At 49.2% G+C, this 23,716-nt stretch overlaps 1 protein-coding gene across 2 annotated transcripts in view; it reads right to left on the reverse strand.

The window, feature by feature from the left end:
- TRAK1 (trafficking kinesin protein 1) overlaps window positions 1-23,716 on the reverse strand; it is an 85,693-nt gene that overhangs the window by 13,705 nt on the left and 48,272 nt on the right. For both annotated transcript variants that reach the window (XM_087824818.1, XM_087824819.1), the window contains 11 exons: window positions 20,010-20,086; window positions 15,573-15,689; window positions 14,938-15,038; window positions 13,934-14,042; window positions 12,794-12,872; window positions 11,648-11,778; window positions 10,961-11,035; window positions 10,322-10,459; window positions 8,070-8,146; window positions 5,862-6,098; window positions 4,542-4,855 (listed from right to left, as the gene is read on the reverse strand). In XM_087824818.1, the coding sequence (XP_087680944.1) occupies window positions 4,542-4,855; window positions 5,862-6,098; window positions 8,070-8,146; window positions 10,322-10,459; window positions 10,961-11,035; window positions 11,648-11,778; window positions 12,794-12,872; window positions 13,934-14,042; window positions 14,938-15,038; window positions 15,573-15,689; window positions 20,010-20,060 (1,429 nt within the window). In that variant the 5' untranslated portion in view covers window positions 20,061-20,086. The remainder of the gene's footprint in view (window positions 1-4,541; window positions 4,856-5,861; window positions 6,099-8,069; window positions 8,147-10,321; window positions 10,460-10,960; window positions 11,036-11,647; window positions 11,779-12,793; window positions 12,873-13,933; window positions 14,043-14,937; window positions 15,039-15,572; window positions 15,690-20,009; window positions 20,087-23,716) is intronic.

Genomic DNA, 23,716 nt, shown 5'->3' on the forward strand with positions numbered 1-23,716 from the left:
CCCCCCAGGGGACACTCCGTAATGTCTGGAGGCATTTTTGGCTGTCACAGCTGTGGAGGAATACGGAATACTAACAGCATTTAATGGGTAAAGCCAGAGGTGCTGTTACCCATCCTACAACGCACAGGACAGCCCCCACGACAAAGGGCGATCTGGCCCCAATGCCAACGGTGCCGATGGGAAACCCTGACCTCTGGCTGTGGCTCTTCATTCTCAGATCCTTTGGGAATCTGAAGGCAGCCATGGACCCTCTCCCCAAAGGGATCTCACGTGTAAGCATCACCGTGCATGAATGGCCAGGGCTCCACACACGCGCTGAGACCTGTTGGCGGGATCCTGAGTCCCAGGTGCCGCAGCATCGTGGTTTACGAAGAGCTACGCGCACTGAGGCATGCCTGCGTGGCAGAGTTTACAGGTGTGACATCCACTCAGTCCTCAGACCAACCAATGAGGTTACATATTATTGCCCATACTTCACATATGAGGGGACTGAGGCTCGATGAAGTGACGTGGCTTTGTACAGTCACTGAATCAGTGGTGGCATCGCCAGGGTTTAGTGCTAAAGGCCAGGTTCTTTTAGTAATCTCTGGCCACCTCCCAAAACCCACGGATCTGAAAACAAGCAAGGACATCAGTGCTCCAGCCAGTGAGAAGCATAAACAGTGGTAGCAAAACTTCCAGGTGGGTGTCCAGGGCCCACCAGGAGACACGCGTACTTCTGCTGATGGGATTTCTCATGCCCCCCACCCTGGGACCCCCATTCATAACCCACAATAGCCTCCTGTTCATGCGTTCGTTGGAGGCATGGGCACATTCCTGGCAACAAAAGCACATGGGGAGAAGCCTTCAACAGGAATAGGACCTCGCGCTCGGGACTGCACATACAGGCCTTAGAAGGGTGATGAGAGATCCCCGGGTACAACGTGGCCACGGATCCTCTACCCCTGGAAGGGGCAGAATGGGAAAGTGGACACTGTCAAGGGCGGGCCAATCTCACCATGCTTCTGAAGGGGCCCGAGATGTTTGCAATGCACTGGGAAAGAACTCGGTGAGGCTGGGGGACGGGCCCAGAGTCCCTGCACCTCAATCCTCCTGTTCAACAGACCGTTCCTGCCCCCTCCGCGCCCCCGGCCAATGCACGAGCTCCAGAGAGAAAGGAGGCTACAAAGGGCCTGCTTTTGGAGTTAAAGAGGCTACAGAAGTGCATGGGGTTATTTGCATTCCCTGACAACGCACAGCCAAGGAAACTGAGTGACATTACAAAGGAAAGATTATGCTGAAAGATGCACGGACTTGGATTTTTCACCCCACGCCTCGGGCCTCCCTCACTCATAGAAGGACAGCTAGCTTTTACTGAGCACTTACTAAGTGCCAGGCACTCTCCTGAGGTCTACATTTATTAACTCACTTAATTGTCACGGTAACACTGTTGTCCCCATTTCACAGATGAGGAAACTGAGCACAGGGAGGTAAAGTAACTCGACAGAGGCCGCACAGCCAGCAAGTGGCCAAGCGGCTCCAGTGCCCACCTCCTGAACCACACAGGCTGCCTCTCAGCCAGCGGCGAGGAGGCCTCTCATTTGTGAGTCTCAGGAACCAGGTCAGTAACCCACCCAAATGGCAGTTCTAAGAACCCATGGACGACGTTAAGTGAGGACTGGCTGTACCATTGGCTACCTCCCACTACCACCCCCCTCCCACCCCGTGACAATCAGGCTGTGGTCAGGCAACGGGGAGGGAAGAGAGGAACCTTCATGCTTCTCGTTGGCACCAAGATGAAATTCTATGAAACAAGGGCATGGACAGCACAGAAAACATACTTATGGGTCCCTGTCCCTCTGTCTGCCTTTCTTCCACACCCCACATCTAAAAAGTATTCACATCATTGGACAAGAAAAACAAATCCATTTATGTCAGAGGAGGGCCTGGGGCCTAAAAGTGAGAGCTAACCCTCTGGGCAACGTACAGCTTAGAAGTGTATGCTTTCCCCCAATTACATATTACCTTGTTTATTTGGAAATACTACCCTGGCTGTAATTAATCAGAAAGGAAGAGCAAAATTCGGGGAGGGGGGGGAATACCACCTAAATCATCTTTTCAATGCACATCTCTCTCTTCTAGTCTGAATGTTTTGCTGGCCCTCCACCCGCTCAGAGCACGGAGGTGAGCGGGAGGAGCGGGGACTCGCATTCTAAACGCCTGCCGGCCATGCAGCCGCCTCCAACAAGCAGGTGGCGAGACGAGTCAAACAGGTAGGGAGGCACCGATGGAGGACACGGATCGCCATCTGCTGTGATCCCAGCCAACGTGCTCCAGGGGCCTCCACTCAGGTACATTTACCTGGGTCACTGGGGATCCCTGGAATCCTATCAGCTTCTTAGTGGGCCACTGGAAAGAGATGACGTAAGTACATGGCCCCAGCACAGTGCTGGTCCAGGTAGGTCTCAACCCTGATAAGGCCGCCTTTAGACCTGAGCTGCTGGAACTTTTGAGGAGCCTAAGTTTTAAGGAGCACCAGTTAGGTGCCGGGCGTAATACAAAACACATCACACTCACTCTTCTCTTCATCACAGTATCGTGTGGCAGATGTGAGCCCTATTTCACAAAGGGAAAGAGGGGTCAACAAGGTGAGGTAACTTATCCAAGGCCACAGTCAGAGCTGCACCGAACCTGGTGTTGCGTAGATTTCCACGCTAGCAGTAAACCTTTGCAAAGTAAACATGGTAACACAAAACATAATTGTGGAGGGGAGGAAGAAATAAAATACTGGTTATATTTTAAACAACTAAAAAGTCCAAGAGCTGCGAAATGGAGCCAGAGGGACTTCGATTATGAGGATGCATCACAGGCCATAGTGATAAGAGACGACTTCTTAACAGTGCTTTAGCCCTCTGGTGATCAGGGTACTACAGATGAAATTTATCATGCAAATCTAAAAGGATTTCCTCTTAATCCATTAACATATCACAAAAATACTGCTACCTAAGTCACAAGATTAAAAGAAAAAAAGGGTCTATTGGTCATATTAAAAAAAAAAAAATCTTCCTGCAATAACGATTGGAAAATGGATCCAAAAACATATTCTTAGATGAGCTAATGAAACACAAAGTCAAATATAGAAAGCAGACAAGATAGAGATGATAAATTCCAATGATCTTTGAGAAACAAAAGGGAAAAAAGAAAAGAAAGGCATAAAGTAAAATTGCAGAAATGGGAGATTTTATTGAAAGAAAAAACAGACATAATCATGGTTCAGAAAACAATCACCAAGCTTACAACTAAATAAACATGAAAAAAAAAAAAAAATGAGCCGTCCCTTTTCTGAAATCTAAGGACCTAAATTATACAATTAAAAAATAATCATGAACAAAAGAATATAACCCACCCACTTCCTTCCTTTGGAGAATATGGAACCCAGCTTGTCCTGGGTCTTTAACAAGCACAACCTCATCTTATAGCAGGAATTCTCCACGGGGGAGACACTGCCCCCTAGGGGTTGAAGATGGGTTCTTGGGGGAGTGAAAAGAATCTACTCTTCTTAAGCACAGAGCATAGATATACATATAGTACATAAACAGTATATCTGTGGTATTCCATTTTCAGGGGGAATAAATATCTAAAACAGCTCCTTCAAGGGGGCAATAATTTTTTAAAAGTTGAGAAATACTGCCTTACAGAAATTCTGATTTGGCTTTAATACAGAATTCGAAAACACCTTCTCCAATTCACATAGGTTTCCAAACTCAAGGAGTAAAAAAATGAAAAATACAAACATGTGGTGGGGCAGTGGTAGGTAAAGGCAGGCATCCTATAACGCCAGAGGGAGAAGAAAGAAAAAGAGGTACATGTTTCCATGAGCTTCAATATCTGGGGTGTCCCTGGCAGTAGAAAGGGAACTCCCCCTGGAAAAGGAGGGATTAAGAAGGCATAGAACTCACTGGCCTCCACAGCCACCCTCGGCCTGGCCCCCAAATAGTGGGGGTCTGGGAGCCTTGCTCAGAACGCGGCATAGGAAGGAAGCCACACTCCTCATCTGAAGATCCAAGCAGAACAAGTGAGCTGACAGACTGTGAAGACAAACTGCAAATCCCTTTCATGTGGTTACTGAGAAAACTTACAGCGTTGGCTTTGCACCCCTCCCTCCCTGACACCAAAATTTCTGAGAAGTCAGAGCATTAATTCCTGGGCAGGGCCTAAGGAATTTCTGAGTACGTGAGCAGTGCCTCTGGCCCTCGAAAAGATTTGTACTTCTAAGGACCTAAATGCAAGAGAGAGCTAGAAAGCCAACGCCTGTCCGCATGTTCTTTCCCTTGGCTTCCTGGCCGAGGTTAGTGGCGGGTGCCCGTGTGTTTCCAAACCTGCAGGGGGAGCTGGGGGCTCAGGCAGAGCCCCTCAGCGGAACTCAAACCAGCAGCACGGGTGGCTATCCCTGAAGAAAAAGGAGTAGGTGTGACAGACACTCCCTGCAGGCTGGTGGTGGATCAGAGCCCACAGGGAGTCACCGAGGAGGGCAGAGAGGGGCCGGGGGCCCTGGTGATCACCTTCCAGCGGCTTCACGATCTGGAGTTTCTCGGGCAGGTAGGAGCGGCTGCTGAAGGACATGCCCGAGAAGCCGGTGAACTCGGAGAAGCGGGAGTGCGTGCCCAGGGACATGATGCTCTCCGTGGGCGTGAGGGAGCCGCTGAGCAGCTCGCCCTTCTCCGCCAGCTCCCTGAGCTTCCTCTCCTGCTCCTCCTCGAAGAACCTCCTCTCCGACAAGTAGTTTTCCCGCCGGAGGGACAGCCTCCTCAGCGCCGTCTCCAGGTCGTGGGAGCCTGGGGTGCCCGGTGTACCCGGCTTCTTACTCTGCTCATTTCTGAAAGAAGGGGGGACAGGGTGAGTGTGGAACACCCAGCAGGGGGAGCTATAGAACACACAATGAGGCCTTGCTGCTGAATGTCCAGGGGTGGCTACAGGATTTTCTAAGGAAGCCAAGACAAGCCACTGAGATGTAGGCAAATATGGGTAAACAAATGCCTATTCTGAAGAACTAATTCCCTCTGTTGGTTTTTTTTTTTTTGGGAGGGGGTTGAGGGGGAGGAGAGGGAAGAAAGCACTCAGGCAGAACAAAAATTTGCACACACGACGTAAAATCCAGTCCCTATAAACACCTCCCTTAGAAAGATGCCTTCTTCAGCTGTGGTTCCTAGTTATAGGAAGGGCAGCAGGCTCAAGGGATGCTTCACTATCTTCTTGAATTTAAGGAGCTGAAAGCTCCAAACTTCTGGTCAAGCAGTTTTCCAATGGTCTAACCCCACTGGTCAGAAAAACCATTTTTTATTAAGTCTCAGGAAGAGTGTGCACAAAGTAGACAATGTTGGGGGTTGCTTGAAAGGGCTTCAGGATAGAGAGGGAACGAGCACTGCTGAGGAAGGCTCACCGCAGGGACACTCAGTGTGGCGGACACCTGTGGGGTACCCTGCACCCCACCTTCTGAAGCAAACCCGATTCTGGTCACAAGATAGAGCCTGAGGCCTCCTCAACCTTTCAAACATCCCAGCCACAGAAGAATTCATGAAAAAAAGTCTATCCTGTAGCCTTGACAGTGAAGATTAACAGAAACATTCACTTCTCCTCCCCTTCAGGATTTTGCAGAAAAGCAGACTTCCTGCTGCACCCTGTAATACCTCTTTAAACTGGTTACAATATCAGTATCAAGGATAAGACTGGCCTCAGAGGGTTGGTGAAACATTTGAGAACTGAAGGGTCTGTATTTTTCAGGCAATTCTTACTGGTCTCCCTCTTCTGCTTACTCTGAACCTGTGTTCAATCCACACCACCTCTCTCCGAAACAGAAAGGTAAAAACTCCTGGCTGGCTCACCCCAGGTTTGTTGACTCTGCTTCCAGGATGATGCTGTTGGTCTTGTTGTCCAGGACGACGTTGCCAACGTCGCTGCCGTAGAAGCTGGACCGGGGGGTGCTGACGCAGCTGGACAGGAGGGAGTTCATGGCCGAGGACTGGTTGGAGCCAGGGATGTTCATGGGGGAGGGCGTCAGAGACCTCTGCTTGACGACCTGGTTGATGTTTCTCACGGTCTCGAAGACGCGCTTCTGGTGACTGGGGAGAATGTACATTATCATCCATGAATAAGCAAGTGTAGGAATGGCCCTGGAGTTAAACCCTCCAAAAACTGTCAACTGAGAAGCCAAAAAGGTAGCTAGCCCACGTGAGTGCCCAAGCAACCTGCCATCCTGTGCCTTCCATGTGTTTCTCAGGGTGTTGGTTAGAATTCAGAAGACTTGCCAACTCCTGAATTCAGGGCTTGTGCCCTAAAGGGGATGCCAGCAGGAGTGATACTGCTTTACACCTCTCTTAAGCTTGACCTACAAATAAAAAGTACTTAAGTAGTGTTCTGTTTCCCAGCTAGCTTTCATTTTTCATGGTAGTCACTAGAATATAAACTCCAGGAGGGCAGTGTTCTCTGCTCAGCACATAAAAGGGCTCAGAAAATACTTATAGATCGAGTACTTCTTGACTGTTCATATAGTTACATGCTGCTCAACGAATTTTGAAAAATGTGTCATGCTCGGCCGGGCGTGGCTCAGCGGTTGAGCGTCGACCTAGGATCCAGGCGATCGGGGTTCGGTTCCCAGTCGGGGCACATGCCCGGGTTGCGGGCTGCCGATCAATGACTCTCTCATCATTGATGTTTCTATCTCTCTCCCTCCCTCTCCTTTCCTCTCTCTGAAATCAATAAAGATATATAAAAAAAAATAAAGTTTAAAAAAAAAAGAAAAAAAAAGAAGAATGTGTCGTTATGCAACTTTGTCACTCTGTGAACATCACAGAGTGCACTTACACAAACCTAGATGGTAGAGCCTATTGCTCCTAGGCTACAGACACAGCATGCTACGAGATTAAAATCAAGGACAAGAGAAAAATGCAATCAAGGGATACAGTAAACCTGGGGTATATGAGGCTGCTGCCGGCATTACATGGCATACTGTTTTACAGCAAACTTTTTTAAAAATAGGAAGAGCACACTCTAAAAAATGATAAAAAGTATAATAAATACATAAACCAGTAACCCAGTCATCTATTTTCATCATCAAGTATCACATACTGTACAGAATTGTATGTGATACACTTTCTACGACTGGCAGCACAGTAGGTCTGTTTACGCTAGCATCAGCACAAGCGTAATGCACTGTGTTATAGTATGACAGCTATGATGTCACTAGGGGGTAGGAATTTTCAGCATTATAATCTTATGGGACCACTGTCATATGTGTGGTCCATCATTGACCGAAATGTCGTTACGCGGCACATGACTGTGTATAATAAAACCAAGACTTAAAGTTAGTCTTAAACTTCTGAGAGGATAAACGCCAGATTAGTCTGTTTTTAGAAATTGCTCATTTCTAAGAGCAGAGCCACAAATTTTGACGCTCATTTGTTCCTTTTTAAGAAGGAAAAGGCACGTGTCTGTAAAGGACACTTCTTTCTGGGATGGGGCTTCACACAGCACCGAGGCCCAGGGACAATGGTCACTCCCAGGCTCCCTCTTGGTTCTGTCTAGGAGGATTTGGTACACAGAAATTGCAATGAAATCGGATCCACAGGTTCCTCATGAACACTCCAGGGCAGGCCAACCTCAAGGTCTCAAATAGGAAGAAAGATGGCAGAAGCCAGCCCTAAACAGAGCCAGAGGGAAATGGACACCTTGCTCACACCCCCAAAGAGCCTTCTGTATCTCACATTCTTTTTTTTCTCCCTAAAAGGTATTAAAATTTTTTTATATGTTTTTCACTGAGAGGAAAGATTAAAAATGAATGGTGGTATCAAGATGGGGTTTGTGTTAAGAGAGATGGAAAATACATCTCTTCTCTCCCAACTTCCTAGAAGTTCATAAATATATTTAAAAACAAGAGGAGCTGGGGGATATTGTCAGCTGTGTTCTCTTATTTCCCTTAGTCTGTGGAAGGACCACAGTGATCACTGTTGATGCCTGAGGCCCAAACATTGCTTGTTTTGATCCCCACGGGTCACCAAAAGGTCTCTCTAGGAAGCTCAGAAATAAGGCCATACGCGATGTCTGGTGACTCGGGCTCTTCCAACTGTAGCTCCTTCCGCATTGTCCCCTCGATCTCGGCTGCCAAGGAGTCCTGGGAGAAGCCAGAAGACACACAAGTGAGCAGCAACTCAAACGCTCTACATCTAAAAGAGGCATGTGCTCAGGCTAGCCACAGAAGGGTACCACTGAGGCCTCAAAGCCCGCAGACTTCCCACAACACAAAGTTGACAGCATTTGCCATTGTCAGAGAGCCTGGCTGAGCAACCCCCAGGCAGGTCTGAACGCGGCAGGATCTGAGTGTAGATAAAGCCCCTTCGCTTCCCGTGGCTAAGGGTCTGAAAGCAAATCCTATGTTCCCCTGGCCAAACCACTGAACCACAACTGTGGCCACAGGAGAGGCGGAGAACTTTCGGTGGGAGAGAGGACTGTGTTCAGAATGACACTGATGGGCAAATTTCCATAGACCACCAAGCTTATGAATAGTCAGGTGACGTCATGGCCCACAGGGGCCACACTGAGCTATTTTCCTCCCAGTCTGGGGGGGCTGCTAACTGCCTGCCGCTTCTCATTGTGTGAAGTAGAGCCTAACAGACAATCCCACATACGAATACAGATATATGCCAATAGCACCAGGTTGGGCAGAGCAGGTCCTAGAGGAGGTCACCCAAGGTAGGACAACCTTACGGGGAGCTGTGCTAACCAACAGAACTTCCTGCAATGTTCTCTTTCTGTCTAACATGGGGGGCACGAGCCACCCAGGGCCACTGGGCCCTTGACTACATTTAACTTCAATTGATTGACATTAAATTGATTTAAATACCTTTAATGCATCATGCACTTTAAAAATAGACATCTTCAAAAACAGAGCTGTGCCATCAGCTACAGAAAAAGACAAACAAAAGCTTCATCTCAGCAAATACAAAAGCTGAGGCTCTCTCCAAAATAATCCCAACTGCAGATTTTCAATTCCACTTTCCTCAGGTAATGGGTTAAATATGAAAAGTACAGGTCTGTCCTGGAGCGTGTGGGGAATGCAGTGGAGTGAGTCTTAGTTGCACGGGGCCTGGGAGACCACCTCACCCAGGTGAGAAGCCAGGAAAGAGGGAAACCGAGGCAAGAAGTGTACAAAGGTATGCAGGCCAGTCTGTGAGCAGAGTGTGGTCAGCTCTAGGTTGAGGAATTGGGGGACAGAATGTTCTTTACTGGGATTCCTGGAATCACTGGTCGCCAATCTGCTCCTTGGGATGCTATGTTCTGTGCCTTCTTTTTGGTTTCATTAGATTTCAGTCAAGTTGAAAGCAACAAAGAAAAAGAGATCACGATTTAGGAAAAGTGGACCAGACAACAAGGGCTGGGGTGAAGGTAAAGAGCCCTGAGGAAAAGCTAAATTCAGAAGGGACCGAGCTCCACAACATTTACACAGCCATCCACTCCCATCTTATTCAGGGGACTTTCTCTCAAAAGCTCTCTCCTCGGAGAATCTGGTATTGCATCAAACTATGGAAACAGAGCCCAAATATAAAAGCTCTGGGTAGTTTGTCCTGCGGTGTGTCCATCGCACCATCCAAATCTGATATCTATTCAGCATCTCCAATTTAGGTGCAGGGTCATAGAGAAAGGGAAGGAGGGAACCGGCAAGCAGACAAGGTGCTCACCTCCCAGGGCTGTGGTCTGACCGAGGATCAAAGGAGTGGGCTCCCCCGGTTTGCAGGGACATGACCAGCCAGGGTCACCGCCAACAACTAGAGGGAGAGTTAGCCTCCTGGAAAACCCCTTCCCAGCCTTGTTCTTGAAACCCAAACAGGAAACAAGTCAGACTGGGGCTCAACAAAAGACTGCGGGGAAATAATATGAAAAATATAAAAATGCCACAGCTCGCAGAGAGAGAAACCCTTTTTCAGGTCACAGGTACTGAACGGCACCAGGAGAATGATTAATAAGCCTGCAAAGAGCCAGCAGCACCACGCGGGCAATCGGGGAATTCTGGAATGCACTCGTGCGGCCGAAGTAGCACCTGCTTGCTTAAGGTCAGAAAAAATAATGTATAAATAGCATCTTCCCAATAGCTGAGGTTCCAACTGAAGACAGGTGCAGAGGGATGGATAACAGTCAATCTTTCTTACATAGCTAAGAGGCCAGTGGCTGGACACAGGAGCCCGCAGCTCGATCCCGGATCCAGGCTGTGAAATGAGAGGCCGCCCACACAGACGCAAGCCCAGCCCCGCCTCTGGGTGGGAAGGGGGCTGCGGGGCCGCAGGGGACCCACCATGGGGAACAGGCCAAGCGAGTGGTAGCGCCGGGACGTGGTGTTGGGCACGGTCTTGTTCCGGAGGTTCTTGAGCTCCTCCTGCGCCTCGTGGAGCATCTCCATGCACTCGGCATACTTGTCCTCCAGCTCGCGCAGCTGCGGGGGGCAGGGACACGTCTCGTGAACACTGGGGACATGCCGCTACACCCGCACAGCCAGAAAGACCCGGGCACACTCACAGAGAATCCTCAGAGTTGTGTGTTTTTTTTTTACGTGGAACACACTTACAGACTCAGAAATCTCCCAAAACTCTAACTAGGGGCAACTGAGATTAAGCACATCTTTAACCTGGGAGAGTGAATCGTGACACCCTTGTCTCCAGGGTGACTTTGAATGGGCTCCCATCATGTGGTGTGCTCTGTGTCATCTCTCACTGGACCATCTGTCGAGCGCCCATGCACACCTGGCCCCGGGGACGGGGGCGTCCAGGAGGGTGTAGAGCCCACCTCCCAGGGGCTCACAACCAGTAACTACATCAGTGGGAATCAGTGTAGGACTAAAAATGACCTTCAAGTCAATAAAAAAATGGTTGTTGAGGAGAGGCCGATGCCCCCTAACTGGCATTGAGGCCCCGATGAAATGAGGGGAGCCGCTTACCTCGGCCGTGAGCTGCCGCTGGGCATCCTTCGCGGCCCCCAGGTGCTGGACCAGCTCCTCATTTTCAACTGCGCACTGAAACGGCACCGGGCGGTCAGCTTCTCTCAAGACACCCAGAAAGGCCCGACTGTCCCCGCTAATGACTGATCCGTGGGGATCCTACACTTCTACAGTGACTTTTATCTTACGGTGGAGGAAATTTCCGTCTGTTATGTAATTTTGAAGGCCGTCTTCCCTCTCTCCATATGCATTCTCTGTGGCCCACCCTTACCCCACCCCATAGTCGGCTGCTGCCCGGATGCGCTTCACTCCCAGGCTTCCAGCAAAGGCCAAACATGAAAACCAAACTGTCTTCTGGCTGCTTCATCTTATATCTAAAGGGGGAGCTGTTCAGCTGCAGAACATACCAGATGCTGGTGTAAAACCAAATATGAGACTAGATGATTCATAAGTTAAATTCCCAAACTCCTGGTCTATGGCACCTTTCTTAGTGAATCCTATTAATTTAAAGGTATTCTTAGGAGGAAAGTGGTGATAAATAGTATACTGTTGAATCCACTAAGCCTTTTCTCCAAAGGGCAGCTACTCCTAAACTATGAAACTAAAGGATGCTGTCTCCTAGGGTAGACACCCCTTCTCGATCTCAGCGTGGCCCCCCTATGTCGGCCAGAGAACCAGCAGCCTTACAGCTTTGGCCTTCTTCTGCAGGTCGACGATCTGAGACAGCAGGTGCGTGATCTCCTCCTGCTGGCGGGCAGCATCTTCGGTCTTCTTGGCCAGTTCCTCTGAGATGCTGGCAATCTGCACGTTGGCATCCCCTTAGACCAGGAAACAACAATCACAGGCTGAGTCAGCAAACCCCACAGGCACACCACGAGAGAACAGTCTCTTTGTGGTTTGTACAAGAAAAAGCACCTCTATTACTAGACAGGGTTGGGGGTGGAGGGGTGGACAGCTAAGAGGCCACATGAAGATGGAACTCAGAGCACCCAGTTTTGCTCTACAGTGAAGCAAAGCAGAGCGTCTTCCTCTGGCTCTGTCCGACGTGAAGAGGAACCTGGCCCCCGGCTGTGGTTCTCCAAGCTCAGGGTGAGGGCCCAACCCCCTGAGCAAGGCTGCCTCCCCAGAGGAGACCAGGCAGGCCTTGGGAGCCAGCCAGGAGGTGCCACACCAACAAAAAGGTGCGTCTGACTGAAGGCCACTTTCCACCCATGAACAAATCCATACATTACCAGGGACTCCCGCTGGCCCTGTTCTAGAAAGGAAATACGGCCGTGCACGACACAATCCCCGTGGGCGTTTCCCACCGACGTTTGGAGCCATAACTCATTTTACTAGATCTGAATAGAGGGTGTGTTTCATTTACTTAGTATTTTGCTGAAACTCGAACTAGCCTGTGTATCGCTTTGCCTAATCTTAACTTGTAAACTTATAATGGAGAGGGTACAAAAAACTAGTCTCAACTTCCACAAATCAGATGACTAGAAAACAGCTTTTTGTACATTTTCAATACGGGGCTCTGAAGCTACACCTAACTAAGGCATTAAATAACCCCAACAGTCCAGTAGGAAGCAAAATTAAAAGTAAATACCCATCTCAGCAAGAAACTGAGACAATGTATGACTGACAACCTGGGCTCCAATTTCTCACAAATCGGAGTGAGGGGTGCCACACACGATCAGGGAGACCTCTAGTTTTAAGGAAAATGCTACTGAGCGCCGGCTGGCAGGGAAACTGCACTTCATCAGGGGATGCGAATCTGTCTGCTCATAATGATGGCAGGTGCAGAAAGTAAAAAGAGGAACAGGAGTGGGGCACGGGCCAGGGACATACTCAGCTCCTTCACACAGTCATTGACCAGCTGCTGCTCCTTCTCTTCGTAGGTGATGGTCTCTGTCTTCAGCTGGCAGGCCTGTGGACAAGACCAGGTGAGAGGTTCTATACTCACGCCTGGATGGCTGGGGCAGGCAAGGCTGGGGCATGGAGCAAGGGCTCACCTGGTTCTGGGAAGTCACCCTTCAGCATTTCCCCACCTGTCACCCACTGCACCCTCAAATACAGAAAGCCAATCTGAATCCCCAGCTTAGTGGATGAATCTCAGATTTCCAAAGCTGGAATATGTACCGCTAGAGGGTGCCACACAAAGCCTTGCACACAAGAGCTATACAACCCGCTTCACTAAAACTCTGTGAGAGCCATCCTCGTGTCCAATCTGTCTGTTCATTTGTGTCTGTCCTGGCTGCACCGTACCTCTGGCTAGAGAGCATAAGCGCACTGACACCCAAGACAGAAAGTTCTAAATTTGCATGAATCAGTGTTTCTAGATGGGGACAGGGGTGGGGGGAAACAGTGTGGGGTTTGGAGTCAGGGAAACTTGCAAATCCTGGCTTTGTCGCTCACTAACATGCACGACCTTGGGAAGTCAAAGCACTTAGCAGCCTGGGTCGCGGGCTTCCCACTGGAAGTCACCAGCTTCCAGCTTTGTTGTGAGGACTTAAAAAAATAATGCAGGCAAAGTCCCCAACACACAGGCCAGTCGATCAGAGATACTCAAAAGCATAAGTTCCCAAGCTGCCTCTGCTCAACCTGAAGTTAACTGTCTACGAAATACGTCTCCAAGTTCTCGGGTACCAGTTCCTCGGATGCTGTTTCCTGTCACCTGTGGTGCCATGGAAATGAGGCCTTCGCACTAGGCCTCCACATCATGCCTGTCAGAGCTGGAGAACACCAAGGAAAGACCCCACTGCGGGGGCTTCTGCCCTAACTGTGAAGGGGCACAAGTTGCCACCCTGGCCAGTCCCCACACTGAATAATTCACTGGCTGGTCCGCCCCAGCCCTGGGAAGCAACGCCCAGCACATAAATGAGCCAAGGTTCAGGCAGTTCGTCCAGACTGTCACCTTTGAGAATGGCAGATAAGGTGAGCAGGGCCACCACCCCTCCAGAGGGGACAAGAGCAGAGTGCGTCCCTTACCTCGGATCGAAGTACAACGTTCTCCTCTTCGAGGTCCTTCAGCTTCTTCTGAAGAGAATCCAGGTGAAAGTAATTCTGAACTGAGGACGATGGCTCACTCCTCTTCAACCTGGGGAGAAGGCACGGTCACTTTCTAGGGAGAGAGACCACCCTCCCACCCCCACGCACACCACGGGGAGGCCCCGAGGCCCGTCTGCAGGGGAGTCAGGAGACACACAGGTGTGACAATGACCCATCTGGTTGCTCCCACACCCCCAGGACAATGGCACCTGCCAATGCACAGGTTCGCTCCCACTTCAGACTCACATCCCAACCCCTGTTCACAATTTGAAGTTGCCACGTTGCCTCAGAATTCAGGGGAATCAAATCTACTTTCAGGGGAATCAAATCTACTTGAAGACTGCACAATTCCAGAATGCCTGGGAGTTTAATATGTATAATGCGCTTCTCTATGCCAACAACTGTTTTAAATACATTTCACTCACTTAATGCTCACAACCCTATGACTTAAGTGCAATTACTACCCCCATTTTACAAACGAGGAAACAAGCACAGAGAGGTTAAGTAACTGAGCCAAGAGCACACAGCTAGTAAACCACAGAGTCGAGAACTGAACTCAGGCCATCAGGCTCCTGAGTTCATGCCACTAACCCCAGGCTCTGCTAACTCACAGAGAAGCCCCCACACCTCCTATCCCCCAGGCCCCCCCACAGCACCTCAGGCTCCAGGACCCTGCAGTTCCTCTAACAGCAGACGCCACCCCGTTACTCACTGACATGCCAGACCAAGAAGACCCAGTAAGAGAAAGAGGCAAAGCCTCTCCTTCTACGTCCCACTAAAATGGTGAAATCAGTCTGTTTGAGACACTCGGAGGTGCCTGGCCTGGAGATGCTGGGAGGCTGACCTGCGCTGCTGGGGACGGCGACCCTGCCTAGGCAACTCCAAGGACATGGCCAGCAGCCAGCCCGTGCCTGGCCCCCGGCCGTGCGCCCTCTGGGACTTACGGGGTCGAGCACACGGACTCGGGCTCGCTCTCCTCCGCGGCGCTGGTGTAGAACTGGAGCAGCTCATCCTTCATGGACAGCTCATGCCGGAGCTGAGACACCTGCACCAACAGAGCCGGGGCCCGTCACTCACGCCCCAACCGCGACAGTGCTCAGTGACAACATTTAAAAAATTCCTCCTTCAAAGTGAAGGCCTGTAATTGATTTTGTGCTAGTCAAAGAAAACAAACAGTTGAGTTTTACCCCATTTAAGAAAAACACAGGGAATTACTTTTTGGCAAAAAAAATCCCTCTGCCTCAATTTGTAATTTTTACTTTGATAAAGAGAAGAGGTGAGAGGGGACTAGAAGGTTCTAGAATGGTGTTTGGGGCACAAGATAGCATCTGGGCTTTGCAAGTAGCTGGGCAAATGCCCAGAGACGTGGATCATGTCACCAAGTGAAAGATGAGGCCCAGCTGTGGGTCGGAGACACAGTGAACGGGGGCTGCAGGGTGGCGGCGTTCGGTGGGTGTCGAGGGGGCCGCTCCAGAACACTCCAGGCGGCTCCGGGCTTGGGACCGGGACCGGGCCTGGGATGAGCCCCCGAGAGGGCCTTTCCGAACGGGGCCGCTACAGCACCCTCGGGCCGGCTCACCTCCTCCCGGACGTGCTCCACCTGCTCCTCCAGCAGCTCGTTCCTCTCGCTCAGGGTCTTGTTCTTCTTCAGCAGCGACTGGCCAATCCGAGCAGCCAACTCTAAATCCCGCTCTTTCTGTGAAAGGCAGGGGGAGAGCAGAGGCTCAGGAACGGCTCAGGCTTCCCGAAGGAGCCAGGGAATCCAGTGCCAGCGCAGGGAAGCAGGGGCACTGAGCCACAACCGAGGGATCACTAATTCACATCCATTCACCAGCATCTGGTCCCGGTTCAAAGGGGTGTACGCTCTGCCCACGCAACGTGCAGGAGCCATGCAGGCCGCCGGCAATGAAAGGAAACCTTAGCGCCCGAGGAAAACAAATCTCTCTTCCAACAGGAAAAAACCTGCTTCCAAAAACATTTTTCTGCCACTGCTTTTGGTATTTGTGTAGTCATTTGATAGCCGGTCCCTCCCGGAGACCTGAGGGCTGGGCTCCTGTATTGCCAGGCACCAGGCACATGAAAACAGTGACCATTTGCGAGACGAATGAATGAATGAGCCGAAATTCCAAAGCGCTCCTACGATAAAGCCAAGAGCAGACACAGGGAGGCAGCTCTTCTACACCTTAAGCTGGAACTGACGGAGTTCCTTGTATTTGCCTCACATGCATAAAATTGCCCTAATTTAGAATCAAAGGTGTTACAGACACAGATTTTTCTTAGTTTAGCTGATGACAACGCTCAGAGCAGAGCAGGATACCGAGGAAAATCTTGAGTGGCAGACAAAGGTTCAGCTGCCTGTATGGGAGGAAAGCTGTCCCGACAGTGGAGACAGTGGGGCAGTTGCCATCACCAAGCGCAGACTCCCTGAGCCCGCCGGAGGGACTGTTTGCCACTATGGTTAGACCCCAACTTGCTCACATTTAGGTGGGGCTGGCAAGGGAGTAGAACTCTGGAAACTAAATTATTTTAGAAGCCTATGCTAATTATTCTGTTCACCTGGCATAAAAAGCAGACAAATGGGAACATGTAGCTGTTAAGAAACATAACATAAACGGAGCCACTTTAAAACGGAGAGGGAACTGCCATCCCGGAGGAACTGCCTTGCACCTCTTATGCCTCAAACCTCTGAATTGTTCAAACAGGGCACAATAACCTTCAGTATGAGCCTAGGTAACCTTGTGTCCCAAAGAACTGTTTACAAGGAAAACAAGAAAGCAGATATTATGACCACTAGACTGATGGCTACTGGACTGAAAAATCAAAAACATTCTTTAGAATAAACATCACTGTGTTAGCTTTTCTGCACCAGCAGAAATGCCTTCCTTCTATTGATGGAACTACTCCCATTTCTCATAAATACTCCCTGCCTCTGTTTCCTAAATTGGAACATTATTTATTTGGGTTTCTGCCTGAATCAATGCTTCCCAAATAGCTATTCTTTTTTTTTTTTTTTTAATCTCAAATAAACGCTTACTGCCTCTCCCTTTGAAAACCCTTTTATTTTTAGGTTAACACAGTTAAGGTCAGAAAAAAAAATGCTGGGGAGGAGTCATAGCTTCTGGTCGTCTATTAACTAACTACATGGCCTTAGGTCAATCTCCTCCGCTCAACGAGGACCGGGTACACTCTAGGTTAGTTTTCTCCAAAGACAGGTAATAACTTTTCAGCAGGTTGAGCATCAACTTAGCACTGACGACTGACATTTCGGTTTAAATGAAATTCAACAGCACAGAACTGAAATACCAAAATGCCTTCCACGTAGTAAGAGTACAATTTCACATTTAAACTTTTGCTTGTCATATATTTATGTGAGCACTGGGTCACAGCCTAAGGTGTGTTTCTTACAGCAGGTACTGGTCCAAAGTTTACCTGCTCCAGGTGAGCTGTTCTACTCTGAAACTGAGAGAGGTCAGGCTCTGATGGGACATCCCTGGGCCCGGTTCCCTGGTCTGTCAGGTGGAGGAGGGAGGAGGGGCAGACTAGCTGAGATACCCTTGAAAAAACCTTCTGGCTTAATGATTCATTGACTTGTACGATTAAAAACACACATCAGCAGCTTCTATTTTTAACTTCTTACACATCCCCCGAACTACTCCCTGCACCAGCAACGCGCCTTCCCTTTGTTTATCACAGGCGTTCCACTGAATTACTGCAGGTCAGAGTGTAACTTGGGAGGACCTGGATTTGGCAGGGCTCTGGCCCTCCCTCCCCCAGGTCTTCGACAGTGCTAACACCTGTAACTGCTCCACTGGCCCAGAAGCCAGCCGGCTGTCACGTCCAGTGAGCCATAAATACCTCCAGCTCATTCCTACAATCTGTGCCTCCCCAGCACACCCTCCCAGGGAACAAAGGTGGCCAGTGAGTCTGCCCACTCAACCAGGATGCTTGTCTCTGTGTACCACCCTCCTCAGCGACAGTGCCTAGCAAGGAGGGGCCTATCTCAGTGGCACTTTATCACTCCTGGGACTCAACAGTTGTGCTTGTTTGGTACCTGGAGGGATGGACGCAAAGGAACTGTGTGAGGAAACTTGCACACCTCCCTGTCTGGGGGCGGTAGCCCAAGTGGTTGCAGCTGGCTAACCCTCAGAACTGCGACACCAAATCCATTTCCCTCTGGAAGTGTGGTCTCCACCAGGCTCACTCGAGTCGACTCAAGTTCGCTGCTAAAGCAAGTTCTCAGAGTGAGTGCCCAGCACGTGCTTAATGCTCAGCAGCTCACCGCCTCACTGTTCTGCGTCTGCATCATGCAACTATGTGGGTTCAGAACGAGTCGCCCCAAGATGTGCCTCTGTGGTATGTAGATTGTTTTAAGCTCAAGGTAACTCTGCCGCCTCCTTAAAGACCTAGAATTTATATCAGGGCATCGCCCATAGTAAGAGATTATGAAAGATCACCTCTTTTGACCTATCTAAAGTGCAGGACAGCCCTGGCAGTTTGGCTCAATGGTTAGAGCATCGGCCTGAGCACTGAAAGGTTGGGGTTCGATCCCTGGCCCTGGACAGGGCACGTGCGGGAGGCTACCAATCGATGTGTCTCTCTCACATCAATGTTTGTCTGTCTCTCTCTGCCTCCTTACCTTCTACCCTCTCTAAAAACCAATGGAAAAATACCCTCAGGTGAAGATTAAGAAACAAACAAAAAGAACAGCTTCTTTTAGTCCCCGGGACAGGCGGCCAGGTGGAGCTCATTCTAACAGCTCACTCCCTCTCCACAGACATGCTTTGTTTAAAAAGACTATGACTTGTGTCTCAGCCCCTTTAACCAATGAACACAACCCTGGAGCTGGAGAGCAGCCTGCCTCCCACACTTAGCAGCTAACTCATCTCATTCACCAATTTTAGGGTAACGAGAGTGACTAAGGAGCCCTCGGAGTCACCCTCTCTCTCCAGCTGGGGAGGAGGCAGCTCTGCCCAGAGGTGAATTCCGGACAGCAGCAAGCAGGGCAAGCTGCCGAGCCCTCTGCCCCGCAACCCAGAAGCAAACTCTCCACGCTGGCTGTGCATCGGCGCCCTGTACAGATCCCCCAGGACCCCACCTGCGTGTGGCAAGTGTGCAAACCAAAGCAAGTGATCATGATGGAAGGAAGCAGAGCCAAAGCCAAGAAAAGCACAGGACAAGGGTCACATGCCTGGGGCAGTCAGCCGGTCACCAGGAAACCAGCCTCTTCCAAAGAAAGGCAGTGACTCAGAGGCGACTTGTCAGGACGAGGGGAAGAATGTCACATACAAAACACACAGACACACACTGACCAACCCAACTAGACCAACCCACGATGAGCCACTAAAAATAAAACCAAGGTGGCACAACACAGAGCCACCCGAACAAGGGCCCCACAAGCATTCTTTTCAGTAACTCAATTATTTTAAAAGACAATGCATTCTCTTTATACACTGACACACCCTTCAATTAGCTGGGGTGGGGTAGTGAACTACTTTTAACCAGCATCTGCCTAAGGGCTGGAGCCCCAGGCTTCTTGGGAAGAGATCCCTGCTGGTCCGAGCGGGCGATGTCGCCTGTGCCGGCATCACCCCCAGCACTGCCATCTCAAACTCCGTGGGCACCCACAGAGGCAGCACACCGTAACAAACACTACCCGGTTCATTTTTTTATTTGTTTTTTATTAATCCTCACCTGAGGATATTTTTTCCATTGATTTTTTTTAGACAGCGGAAGGGAGGAAGGGGGGAGAGGGAGAGAAACGTCAATGTGAGAGAGGCATATTGATTGGCTGCCTCCTGAACTCACCCTGATTGGGGGGGGGATCGAACCTGCAACCCAGGTACATGCCCTTGACCAGAAATTGAACCCACTGCCCTTCCAGTCACGGGCTGATGGTCTAACCGCTGAACCACACCAGCCAGGGCCCAGGTTCATGTTTTTAAAAGTAAAAATGTTCCACTGACAATCAATGAACCGTATTCCCCAAAACTAAATACGCAGGGCAATACACACTTACCTCCTCAAGAAGCCGAGTGACAGCATCGATGTCATTATATGTCTTAGTCATCTGGCCAACTCTTTCAGCACATAAAACTGCAAGAAATAAAAATGACAATGAATCCGACAAGAAATAACAAGTGTTGGCAAGGATGTAGAGAAAAAGGAGGCCTGGTACACTGCTGGTGGGAACGTAAATTGGTGCAGCCGCTACAGGAAATAGTATGCAGGTTCCTCAGCAATTAAGATTATAGCTACCGTGTGACTCAGCAATCCCTCTTCTGGGTTCCTACCAGAAAAACTTGAAAACACTTATTCTTACAGACATATGTGCCCCTATGTTCATCGCAGCATTATTTGCAGTAGCCAAGGTATGGAAATAACCTAAATGTCCTTTGACAGATGACTGGATAAAGAGGATGTGGTATATACACAGTGGAATACTACTCAGCCATGAAAAGGGGGAAATGCTGCCATTTGTGACAACATGGATAGATTTTCAGAGTATCACACTAAATAAGTCAGAAAAGGACAAGAACCATATGATTTCACTTTCATGTGAAATATAAAACAAAAAGCAACAAATGAACAAACAAACTCATAGATACAGACAATAGAACGGTAGTTTCCAGAGGGGAAAGGAGTGCGGGGAGGAAAAAGAGGGTAAGGGGGGGGGCCAAACACATGGTGATAGAAGGAGACTAGACTTTGGGTAGTGAGCACATATGGAATATATAGATGATGTATTATAAAGTTGTATACCTCAAATTTATATAATGTTAAAGTTACCGCAATAAATTTAATTTTAAAAAAGAGAAAAAATTACAATGACATTACCAATGCCACAAACCTGCCAAACAAATGACCCATCTAAAAAAAAAAGCAGCTTCAAAACTGTGCCTGGATATTAGGCACAAAGTGTGGTTGGTTTTGCCAAGTTCAACCCACACAACACTCAGAACCACCTGGTTTCATTTCCCAGTTCTAGGGAAGAGCCCGATGCTGAGGGGGTGAGAGAGTAGGAGCTCTAAACCTTGCAAAGCCTGACACTGTATGACATACTCAGAGGTGGTGCTGGGGGCAAGGCACTAGGCAGACAGTGATCTGGCCTCATACAAACTCAGCAAGCTAAAATGGGTCAGCAGCACAGCCACAAAATTATCAGAAAGACCAACAGGATCTAGACCTCACTAATTATAGAGACCCAACAACGTGGACAGGGAGGGATCCTTCAGAAAGCAGCAATTGATATAATCATTAAACAACAGTAGCAGCTGGTAATTTCATAATGGCACAGCCCCCACCCTCCCCAAATGGCCTAAATTCCCCACCCTCCCCAAATGGCCTAAATTCTAAGGCTATGCAGCCAGTTTCCATATCATGAAAAGTAGGGGGAAAGAGTTTTTTAATCCATGACAAAAGGACCTCTACTATTACTGTGACACAGGTTACTCTCTCTGACTCTTTAATTTCAGCCTGCATTTCTCCCATGGCCTTCAGGAGAATAGTTCCTGCTATAGATGTGCTAATTATAGAGGAATTCTGCTTGAGGCTGAGCTTTCTGCAATGATTTGCAGGAGCCTCAAGACCAGTCTCAGACCAGCAGGGGACAATGGACCAGGGAACTAAGAGATTTAGAGATTTCACACTCTTCCTTGGATCCGTTGGTGCCAAGGTGTCACACACCTCTTGAACTGCCCACGCTCCCTTCCCTGGACATAAAAGAAGCCTGAATTCTGGGCTCTCTTAAGATGGATTTGCAGAAGCTTCAAGGCAACTCCCATCTTCTTGAGCTGGAGCCTTCTTGATCAACAAACCTTTCCTTATTCCAAACTCTGATGTTTTGAATGCTGGCCTTTATGAAGCGTCAGGCACATGAGCCTTGAACCAGTAAAAAACACACACACACACACACACACACACACACACACAGAGAGCGATATTTCACTACGTGTATAATTTACTGCGCTCATAAAAGGCTGCATACAGGCCACTTTAGGATTGTGCCTCTGTTCTCCCTTCCACTGGAGAAAATCCTTGTGCGATGAAAGAAGACTTGAGTCTGCTGAAAAATCATGGGGCTGTTTTATTTTAAATCAATGGCAAGGAACTGATTTGTAGTTCTACAAACACCAAGGGAGCATGGGTTTCACTGGGTGGAGGAAGGATGAACGCAAACTGATTTAGGGCCAAAGTATAAACTTTTTTGAAACCCTCCACTTTGGGGCTAAATAATAGCTTCTTAGTAACTCTTCTTAACTAAGATTCTGGAGAGTTCGGCTTTGTAACAGCCCACAGGAGGCATCTGGGAACTGAAGTGTGTAACTATACCAAACTCAGGGGCATTACCAACGGCAGGCTGCAAGTGTAACGTGATAGTTCTCTAAATATTTCATTAAATGCAAGTAGAGATCATCTTGGGGAAGGAGCTGAGAGAAATCTGATCTGCTGGAATGATTTTCTAGCTTAAGAAGGTGACCTAAAATCTGGTTCCAAATCTGAAACCCAAGTAACACAGAGCCCTGGGAGTGAGGAGAGGGGGCCCCTCTTCCCTGCCTCTCCCCCGACCTGCGCTTTATGGCAGGAAACCTCAGGCCTGCTGCGGGACGTGCCAGCTCGGGCACTCTCCTTCCCTCACCCCCTCAGAGATGCCAGGTCGGAAAAGGCAAGGGGCGTGTACAAGGGCTGGTTTAAACCAGAACTGAACTCGATGGAGGTGGAGTCCAGCTCATATTGCTGTAAATAGTTCATCAGCCTGAGGTCAGGAGAAATCCTTAAGTGCATACTCCTAGGCCTAGGACAGGAGTTAGTTTTCAAGCTGCACATGTGCCACGTTCTGCCCCAGAGCAGGTAAGACCCGGCGCCCCCAGCTGGCTGGCGGGCCAGACAGCATCGATCGGCGCGCCCCTGCCATCAACGGAACGGACGCGGCAGCCACCACAGGCCTCTGCGCTGAAACCGGCCCCCCGCGCTCTCGAAGGACCGAGTCCTCTGATGTCCAGGGACCGAGTCCTCTGATGTCCAGGGAGCAAAGAGAACTGGGCTACACTATGACTCACCTGCCCTACGTCACCCTAACACAGGGAACAGGAGTCAGAGCTGGGGTTCTATTAATCAGAAATTACATTTTTTTAAGCTAACTTTTGGATGTAAGAAGTGATACCTACAGCCTTTACCCAACTCCCCCCGGTGGTCACATTTTGTAAAGTTCTATCACAGCCGAGGTACTGACACTGACACAGTCCACGATCTTATTCAGATTCCCGAGTTTCACCTGTGCGTGTGCACGTGTGTGTGTGCACGCATGTGTGAGTATTAAGCCCTGTACAATTTTGTCTCCTGTGTAGGTTTGTACATCCAGTACCATAAGGATCCCTCATGGTGCCCTTTTATAAAGCTAATTATAAAAAGCTTTAACAACCCCTAAAAATGTACATTTGGGCCGGTGGTTTTTTCCAGCATTAACCAGTCAGGCACCTATTGTCACCACACACACAGTGTCAGGAGGCCAGGTGAGCCCTTTCACGTCCAAGCAGGCTGCAGAGGAATGCAGGGACTTCCCAGAGTCCCAAGGCCTTTGACAGAGCCTAGCTATGCAAGTCAGAGGCATAAGTGAAAAACTAATATTGACTCTGGGCTATACAAGTATGCGCACTGTTATTCTAGGTCTGTTTTTAAAAACAAATAATCCAAATTGGGGGAGGGGGAACGTACAGATTTATAATA

The sequence above is a fragment of the Miniopterus natalensis genome, chromosome 15 (assembly GCF_054644295.1).
Source record: "Miniopterus natalensis isolate mMinNat1 chromosome 15, mMinNat1.hap1, whole genome shotgun sequence".
Taxonomy (NCBI): Eukaryota; Metazoa; Chordata; class Mammalia; order Chiroptera; family Miniopteridae; genus Miniopterus; species Miniopterus natalensis.